General features: G+C 44.6%; 1 protein-coding gene across 4 annotated transcripts in view; it reads left to right on the plus strand.

The window, feature by feature from the left end:
* The first annotated feature begins 250 nt into the window (after window positions 1-250).
* Window positions 251-10,332, plus strand: part of ATAD2B (ATPase family AAA domain containing 2B) — a 346,270-nt gene continuing 336,188 nt past the window's right edge. For all 4 annotated transcript variants that reach the window (XM_082251749.1, XM_082251750.1, XM_082251751.1 and 1 more), the window contains exon 1: window positions 251-535. In XM_082251749.1, the coding sequence (XP_082107875.1) occupies window positions 425-535 (111 nt within the window). In that variant the 5' untranslated portion in view covers window positions 251-424. The remainder of the gene's footprint in view (window positions 536-10,332) is intronic.

A 10,332-nucleotide genomic window follows, 5' to 3' on the forward strand; every position in this document is an offset into this window, starting at 1 on the left:
TGCATACTTGTTCTAAGCCAGCGACTCACAAAGCAGTATAAAATGCAAAGCTATGAAAGTCTACTTTATAAACAACCACCCAACGCAGACATCCCCTGTCTTTACCAAGACAGTTCCGCTTATAATTCCTCCATAAAGAGGCTAAGACCCACACAAATATGGCGCCCTGCGCTTCACCGCTCAGTCACATGACCGGGGAGCCCAAGCCATTAAAGCTGGAGCGCCCCCTGGCGTCCGGATGAAAGCTAATGCAAGCCAGCTGGGAAGTGAGAAAGAGAATAGGGAAATGGCGGCCGGTGGCGGCTGTGCCTGATCCGGAGGGAAGCCGGCTCTGATTCCAGCGAACTGTGTGAGGGGGAGCCGTGCATGCTGGGCGGCCCGGGGACAGGAGGATAGGAGCGGAGGGACAGGGCCGGACGGAACCATGGTGAAGACCCGGCAGAGCGTCCAGAAGGGCCCCGATGGGAAGTTTATCTCCTCCCGGACCCGTTCGGGCCAGAGCCGGCGGCTGGCGGCCAGAGCTCAGCTGGGCAAGGTGAGGGGGAGAGCGGGCTGGGGAGACGGGGGGAGGCCGGGGAGGAAAGGGCGGAGGAGGCCTTTGTGTCTGCCTGGGCCTCCCACTCACCGGGGACGGGGCTCCTGAGGAGGGAGAGCGGTTATATGGTTCTATAGAGGCTCACCCGAAGTCACCATCCGAGCCCTGACCCTGGGTGACGTCATAGTTATCATTTCTACGTCACCATTCTACTCACTGACCCATAATAATCCTATGGGGCCCCTGATACCTCCACAGGGCCCCACATAATATTCCATATATAGAGACCCCTTCACACCTATCAGAGGCTGAGCACATGCAATATGAGACTGTCTGAGGTGACTGACCCATGATAATAATCCTATGTGGCCCCTGACACCTCCACAGGGCCCCACATAATAATATATAGAGACCCCTTTACACCTAGGCTGAGCACATGCAATATGAGGCTGTCTGAGGTGACTGACCCATAATATTAATCCTATGTGGCCCCCGACACCTCCATAGGGCCCCACATAACATTCAATATATAGAGACCCCTTCACACCTAGGCTGAGCACATGCAATATGAGACTGTCTGAGGTGACTGACCCATGATAATCCTATGTGGCCCCCGACACCTCCATAGGGCCCCACATAATAATATATAGAGACCCCTTCACACCTAGGCTGAGCACATGCAATATGAGACTGTCTGAGGTGACTGACCCATGATAATAATCCTATGTGGCCCCCGACACCTCCAGAGGGCCCCACATAACATTCAATATATAGAAACCCCTTTAAACCTAGGCTGCACATGCAATATGAGACTGTCTGAGGTGACTGGCCCATGATGATAATCCTATGTGGCCCCTGATACCTCCACAGGGCCCCACATAATATTCCATATATAGAGACCCCTTCACACCTAGGCTGAGCACATGCAATATGAGACTGTCTGAGGTGACTGACATGCCTAGGAGCTGTAGAGGGGCCACCGGTTGGGTGGCAGGGCTATAGTGTGGCCTCACAATACTAGATGCTGCAAATGTGTGCAAAAAATCACCTGCTTTACTGCCACTGCGCTCGCAGGGTGCGGTTTAATAGTACTGCCCCCCCCCCCCCCCCACAAAGTTGTAAACCGCAGCGTCCATTCACACTATATGCGGTAACCGATATTTTAATGCTGAATTTGATTGCACAAAGCAGTGTATTGCCCTGCTGTACATTGCCATGAATGCAGTGTACGTTTTGTACACTGCAAATAAAGTTCATACATTTTGTGCACTTCTAATAAAGTTCATACAAACTAAAAAAAAAAAAGGGAGCTGAGTGATGGCAGAATTGTGCACCACACTGCCCTCTACCTCAGCTGGCAGCAGAGAGCTGTAAAGCACTGCGGCTGCTCTCCGTTGTGTATGAATTCAGCCTCAACCGGCATCATGCGCTTTACGTGGCGCAGTTTAAAAGAAGAGAATTGGGGACTTTTTTATCTGGTGTTTTTTGTCACTAGGGCACCCTATTAAAATGAGGGGGCCGCTGTAGCTGCAAATGTTGTGCTGTGAAGGGAGCGGTGTATATGGACAGACCTTTACACCACTTCCTGTCTGTTACCCAATCATACACCGATCAGCCATAACATTATGACCACCCACCTAATATTGAGTATGCCCCCCTTTTGCTAAAACAGCCCCGACCTATTGAGGCATGGACTCCAAAGTAACAACCAATTAAATGGCAGGACCCAAGGTTTCCCATCAGAACACTGCCCAAAGCATCACACTGCCTCTGCCAAGTTAACTATTATACTGCATCCTGGTGCCATCTCTTCCCCAGGTAAGTGACGCGTACACTCCCGGCCAGCCGCATGATGTAAAAGAAAACGTAATTCACCAGACCAGGCAACCTTCTTCCATTGCTCCATAGTCCAGTTCTGATGTTCTGGTGACTATTGTGGGAGCTTTTGGCTGTGTCTACAGATCACCATGGGCTTCACAGCACCATACACAACAAACCGATGCCCATTTTTTTCTGCTTTCACATCAACTTCATGGACAACATGTTCACTTGCTGCCTTATTCATCCCACCAATTTTCAGATGCCATTGTAACAAGAGATTCCCTTTACCTGTCAGTGGTCATAATGTTATGGGTGATCGGTGTAGTTTGTACACAGATGACTGCAGGGCTGTCTGCTACGGCTTATAATTACAGCAAGGGTCATGTCTGTGTGGGCATGGCGTGTAAATCGCATGCAGCAAAAATGCATTGCTGTTTGGTAAATGCACAGGGGCACCATTAATAATGAGCAGGGCCCTCTGATTTCTCCTGTATTAAATTGTATTGTAACTGTACTGTCTGCCATCATGTCACTGAGCAAACTGTTGGCGCTATATAAATCCTGTATAATAATAATTCCTAATGCCGCTCCCATGCCTTGGAAATATGTATCAAAATTCCAAAACCAGGGGTTGTAACATATTTAAATATCCATCCGACAAAAAAAAAAAGTTAATTTGGCTACAGATTCAGGCATCAAACCCAAACTGTAACTTTGTATCCAAATTCTAACTTTTTTAAAAAAAAAAAAAAAAGTTTTCTGTATGCTGCAACCCCTGGTATTGGTAGTTTTGCTACAGAAACTTTTGTATCCACTGCAGAACAGCCAATTGGCATTTTAGGCCCCATTCACGCCTCTGCATTTTGAAGCTTGAAGCTCCAAAACACTGGAGAAGAAAATTTCAATTATTTTTGGTTCAGTTTTGGCACTCTAGTGGAGCCTGAAGCTCCAAAAAGTTCAGGGGCTTCTTTTTAGCTCAAAAAAAAAAAGTCATCAATAAAATAACACACACTCATCATAAAGTAAATTAACATGGTAAAAAAAAATGAATACCTAACCTTAAATATATTAAATAATAAAATAAACACCTGAAAAAATATAAATAATTTATTTTGTGTTAAAAAAAAAAAGAAAAAATTCTAAGGGTTAGTGGTTTAAGGTTAGTGTTATTTATTATAGTATTGAATTATTGTATGTACTTATTTATGTTCTTATTTTATAGTTTTTATTTGTGTATTTTACTTTTATTATTAGTCCCCGTTCACACTGGGGCGACCTGTGAGGCGACCTGGTAGCCTCACAGGTCACCGTAGGTCGCCTTCCATAGAGAAGCTGTGGACCCGTTCTAATAGGAGCGACACAAGTCGCTCCGACTTAGAAAAAGGGTCTGGAGCTTCTTTGGGGCGACCCGGAGCGACCGTCATAGACTTCAATGTTATGAAGTCCGTGCCGGCCGCTCCGAGGTCGCGGCGTGCTGCTCGCACCGCGACCTTGGAGGTCGCCCCGGGAAGTCGGATCGCCCCAGTGTGAACGGGGCCTTAAGGTTGGTGGTAGTATTAACTCCAGCTTCTAATTCTAACCTTAACTCTAACCCCTTAGCGCCCATTCAGACTGGCGTGACACGACTTGCTGGGACTTCATGTAAGGACCTCGGCACGACTTGCAGGGACTTCATATAATTGAAGTCAATGCAAGTCCCCTCCAGGTCGCCCCAAAGTAGCTCAGGACCCTTTTTCTAAGTCAGAGCGACTTGTGTCGCTCCTATTAGAACGGCTCCTGTACTAGTCAATGGCGAGCAACCGACTGCGACTTGTCAGACGACCAAGTCGCGCTAGTGTGAAAGGAACCTTACCCAAACAAAACAAAAAAGAAAAAAAAAAAAGGAAATCCGATGGAGCAAGCGAAAAAGGTGAAAAACCTAGCAACAAATGATGCAACAGATTGTTTTCTCTATTGGTTAATAAAAAAATCCAAAAAACACATAAACAACCAAAAAAAAGTGTGAAAAAATGCCGGACAAATGTTTAAAGACGCTAAGCTGAGGTGTGAATGCAGCCTTAGCCCCCGTTCACATGCAGGCGACGCTACCTCGCACTGCGACCTCCGAGGTCGCGGTGTGAGCAGCACGCCGCGACTTCGGAGTGGCCGCCACGGACTTCATAGCATTGAAGTCTATGGCGGTCGCCCCAAAGAAGCTCCGGACCCTTTTTCTAAGTCGGAGCGACTTGTGTCGCTCCTATTAGAACGGGTCCACAGCTTCTCTATGGGAGGCAACCTGTGAGGCAACCAGGTCGCCTCACAGGTCGCCTTAGTGTGAACGGGGGCTCAAAGTGGAACTAAACTCTCCTCTCCTTTACAGTCAAAGCCGTTGCTATGGTGCTACACATGTGATCAGTTGGGACACCAGCCATTTGTGGCTTGACAGTTTCCTTGAGAGCACAACCATTGTGACAGTTAAACATTTACAGCATGCCTTGCCATGGGAAACTGTTCTACCAACACTTCCACATTTTCTAAACCCGGGAGGGGGGGGGGGTAATAGAAGCTGATTGGTTGTGATGGGCAATGACACCAGTGACACAGAACTTCTCACACTTGTGTCTGATTTCTGATACTGCTCATAGTATGATGAGCTTCAGACGTTCTCTATGGACAGATATGTCCACGTTCTGTCTGATATCTCCTAAGAATAGAAATAATACTGATAGTGTATGCACTGTGCATTATCAGTGATGTCCTTTATATCAGTGTTTTTCAACCTTTTTTAGTCAAGGCACCCTTTAAAATTCTGGAGGCACCCCATTCTAAAATATGAAACCCTAAGCTAGAAGTATTCCATATTGAAGCAGTTTTCACTCGTAGGACACGCAAAGTTAGAGGTGATTTATTCCTAGTACTGAATACTATTCCTAACTTTTATCTTCTCAGTTTCTTCCCATTATTCTCCACAATTTTGGGGCTGTTTCAGACACCTCTAAAAAACCCAGATGGCACCTCAGGGTGTTGTGGAACCCTGGTTGAAAAAGGCTGGCATACTGCAACACAAGAAATTCTTGTTGCATCTTCATAGGCATTGCCTTGCCCTGAATGTGGCGCTTCTCCTGGAGAAAGGAGTTTCTTTATCGATGACCTTGTACATTTCCCCTCCCAAATTTTTTGGACATTTGGGAACAATTGCCAAGGCACCCCTGATAAACCCAGATTGCCAGGACACCCTGCTTGAAAAAGGCTGCTCTACATAATGTAGTGTGTGTGGATAGAATAAACTGCACCTCTTACTGATAGTGTGTATATTTCGTCTGTTCTGTCACTTTGTAATCACCACAAATATTGGTCATTTTGTGCAATGTTTGTCCAGCCCGTCTTGTCTCCATATCTCCACTCGTGTGTGTGTATATGTCCAATAAAGTGGTTGTAAAGGCTCAAGGTCTTTTACCTTCATGCATTCTATGCATAAAGGTAGACAACCTTCTGTGTGCAGCTCCCCCCTTAGCCCTCCTAATACAAACCCAAGTCAGATCTTGATCCAGCAATGTGCATGACACCCAAGGCTCTCCTGGGTCTTTCTCTCCTGATTGGCTGAGATGCAGCAGCAGAAGTCATTGGCTTCTGTTAATCACAACCAGAGAGGCAGGGGCTGAGCCGTGTCTTATGGATGCAGAAAGCTGGCTTGGGACTGAGCATGCATGGGTGCCCCCATAGCAAGCAACTTGCAATAGGGGTACCCGGCAAGGGGGAGGGGGCCAGAGCGCTGACGGGGGACCCGAGAAGGGTAGCATCAGGGCTTCTTAGTGCAAAACCAAATGCACCAAGTAGGTAAGTTTGACGGGTTTATTTTTATTTTTTAATATTTTTTTCCTTTACAATCCCTTTATTGTCCTGTCTGTCCTTGCAGTGTCTGATAGTAATACAGTGCTTTGGATGTTAGTTGGAATGTTGGCATGCTTGTACTCAGTGTGTGCCTTGCATTTCCTATGTGTATAATGGTGATCACACATTATCTGCCTGGCCTGACCTCAGGTGACTTCTACTCTGACACATAATAGCTTGGTGCTGGTAATATGCATTGTGTGTGTGGATATTATATATTTTTTATATTCTCCATATGCCCTGTAGTGGGGGGCTGATTCAGTAATGCATTTAGGACACATTTCTGGCAGTGTGTATGTTGTTGTAGGCCTTTTGTCAAGTTCATGAAAACCCTGCAGCATGGTCATTGTTTTGTTCCAACATGTGACTATTTCAGAAGTTTTGTGACACTTTTACTATATGGCACTATTTTGATAAATTCATAAAGCAATACAGTTGTATCAGTAATGGGTAAAGTGGAGGTAAATAAGACCGCTTCCATGTTGGAATACATTATCTATTTCCTTGTCTTGCGTCTGAGTGCCGGTTCACATTTGTGCGGCTTGCGAGATCGCATGTAATTCGGAGCGCACTGCTCCTTCATTACATGCGATCTCCTGTGCGGATGCAAATTCAGCCATACACTTGGCTGAATTTGCACTGTATCCGCACCAAAGACGCACATGAGGCATTTTTTCAGCCGCATCAGGATCGGATCGCACAGCGGTTCACACTTGTGCGATCCGATCCTGTGCGAACTGTCAGATCGCACTGCGATATGCGATCAAACTGGGGGTGTCGTTAACATGTAATTGACACCCCCTGCGTATCGCATATGGCAGTGTGAACTGCCAGATGTGCGGATGCGATGTGGGAACACGCTGCATATTCGCAGCCTTCCCGCATCGCACAAGTGTGAACCGGCGCTGAGACCTTTCTACAACACTGTTCCTCTGGAACTGAGATTCAATGTTTCCATTACTCTTAACAACTTCACATTAGAGGTGATTTACTAAAGCTAGAGTGCAAAATCTGGTGCAGCTCTGCACAGAAACCAATCAGCTTCCAGGTTTTTTTTTTTTTTGTCAAAGCCTAATTGAACAAGCTGAAGTTAAAAGCTGATTGGCTACCATGCACAGCTGCAGCACAATTTTGCACTTTTCAGTTTAAATAAATCAACGGCATAGTGTCTGTACTCCGCTACTTCACTGGAGACATGCTGGCGAAGGTCCTGTCAGACATACAACGTGTGTGTGTGTGTGTGTGTGTGTGTGTGTGTGTGTGTGTGTGTATATATATATATATATATATATATATATATATATATATATATATATATATATATATATATATCTATCCCTCTCAAAATTAGCATATTGTGATAAAGTTCATTATTTTCTGTAATGTACTGATAAACATTAGACTTTCATATATTTTAGATTCATTACACACAACTGAAGTAGTGCAAGCCTTTTATTGTTTTAATATTGATGATTTTGGCATACAGCTCATGAAAAACCAAAATTCCTATCTAAAAAAAATTAGCATATTTCATCCGACCAATAAAAGAAAAGTGTTTTTAATCCAAAAAAAGTCAACCTTCAAATAATTATGTTCAGTTATGCACTCAATACTTGGTCGGGAATCCTTTTGCAGAAATGACTGCTTCAATGCGGCGTGGCATGGAGGCAATCAGCCTGTGGCACTGCTGAGGTGTTATGGAGGCCCAGGATGCTTCGATAGCGGCCTTGAGCTCATCCAGAGTGTTGGGTCTTGCGTCTCTCAACTGTCTCTTCACAACATCCCACAGATTCTCTATGGGGTTCAGGTCAGGAGAGTTGGCAGGCCAATTGAACACAGTAATACCATGGTCAGTAAACCATTTACCAGTGGTTTTGGCACTGTGAGCAGGTGCCAGGTCGTGCTGAAAAATGAAATCATCTCCATAAAGCTTTTCAGCAGATGGAAGCATGAAGTGCTCCAAAATCTCCTGATAGCTAGCTGCATTGACCCTGCCCTTGATAAAACACAGTGGACCAACACCAGCAGCTGACATGGCACCCCAGACCATCACTGACTGTGGGTACTTGACACTGGACTTCAGGCATTTTGGCATTTCCCTCTCCCCAGTCTTCCTCCAGACTCTTGCACCTTGATTTCCGAATGACATGCAAAATTTGCTTTCATCCGAAAAAAGTACTTTGGACCACTGAGCAACAGTCCAGTGCTGCTTCTCTGTAGCCCAGGTCAGGCGCTTCTGCCGCTGTTTCTGGTTCAAAAGTGGCTTGACCTGGGGAATGCGGCACCTGTAGCCCATTTCCTGCACACGTCTGTACATGGTGGCTCTAGATGTTTCTACTCCAGACTCAGTCCACTTCTTCCGCAGGTCCCCCAAGGTCTGGAATCGGTCCTTCTCCACAATCTTCCTCAGGGTCCGGTGACCTCTTCTCGTTGTGCAGCGTTTTCTGCCACACTTTTTCTTTCCCACAGACTTCCCACTGAGGTGCCTTGATACAGCACTCTGGGAACAGCCTATTCGTTCAGAAATTTCTTTGTGTCTTACCCTCTTGCTTGAGGGTGTCAATGATGGCCTTCTGGACAGCAGTCAGGTCGGCAGTCTTACCCATGATTGCGGTTTTGAGTAATGAACCAGGCTGGCAGTTTTTAAAATCCTCAGGAATCTTTTGCAGGTGTTTAGAGTTAATTAGTTGATTCAGATGATTAGGTTAATAGCTCGTTTAGAGAACCTTTTCATGATATGATAAGCTGTATGCCAAAATCATCAATATTAAAACAAAAGGCTTGCACTACTTCAGTTGTGTGTAATGAATCTAAAATATATGAAAGTCTAATGTTTATCAGTACATTACAGAAAATAATGAACTTTATCACAATATGCTAATTTTTTGAGAGGGACCTGTATGTGTATAAAAAAAAAATATATACATACACACACACACCTGATTGTAATATCTCCTTAAGCCCCTGTTCACACTGGTGCAATGTCATGTGATTTAACAGATCAGTCACATGACAAGTCGCACCCTATTTCTGGCTGTGGAACCGTTCATATAGGTGCGACTCTCGTATGGAAAAGGTTCCAGCACGATTTGTGGAGATTTCATGTGTAACTTGTATTGACATCTGTGCATGAAGTCGAACAGATGTCGGCAAGCTGCACATGAAATAGCACTGAAGTAGCACAATTTCAAAGCCGTCAATTAGTGTGAACTGGGGCTTAATCTTCTCCATTTACCAAAACTATAATATGAGGACAGACTCAAACAATCGATTACATTTTTATCTAAGCAGGCAGACTCTTGTACTACATAGTTGATGGTTTAATGTAAAGTCAGGCGAACCCCAACCAGTGTACCTACATGTATTGCAAGTAATGCTGTTCATTGCTCTACTGGGGAGACAGATTTTTAGAGTATCTGCACAACTCTTTATGGATTCCAGGATATGTCTTGGCTGAAGCCTGATAATAATGCTAACTATACTGTTTGTGTCCTCCTTTTGTATGTTACACTTTGTATGCCTTGTAGGATACTTGATGATATATTATAAACCTCATATAATATAGCTTCATCTGACGAGCCTGAGAAAATGACAATATATTGTGTGTGATGTTCATGAGTCTATACATCCCCTTGCATAAATCATGTCAATAATATTGACCAATGACATGTATTTTGCTCATTAGATGTCAGGTCTGTCAGACATGACACAGGCTGTCTGCAACTCTTGTATTTTGGCTATACTGGAATTATTGTACATAGGGCAAACTGAGTTGGGTATATGAAAATTATTGTACAGATCATTTCAGTGTTTAAAATCTTTAGGGTGTTCATTTTTTTAATAGTGTGTATGCATTGTTACCTGTGTGTATGCATTGTGTGTGTGTGTATGCATTGTGTGTGTATGCATTGTGTGTGTGTGTATGCATTGTGTGTGTATGCATTGTGTGTGTATGCATTGTGTGTGTATGCATTGTGTGTGTATGCATTGTGTGTGTATGCATTGTGTGTGTGTGTGTATGCATTGTGTGTATGCATTGTGTGTGTGTGTGTGTATGCATTGTGTGTGTGTGTGTATGCATTGTGTGTGTGTGTGTATGCATTGTG

This window comes from Pelophylax lessonae (assembly GCF_965119305.1).
Source record: "Pelophylax lessonae genome assembly, chromosome: 3".
In the NCBI taxonomy this organism is placed as follows: Eukaryota; Metazoa; Chordata; class Amphibia; order Anura; family Ranidae; genus Pelophylax; species Pelophylax lessonae.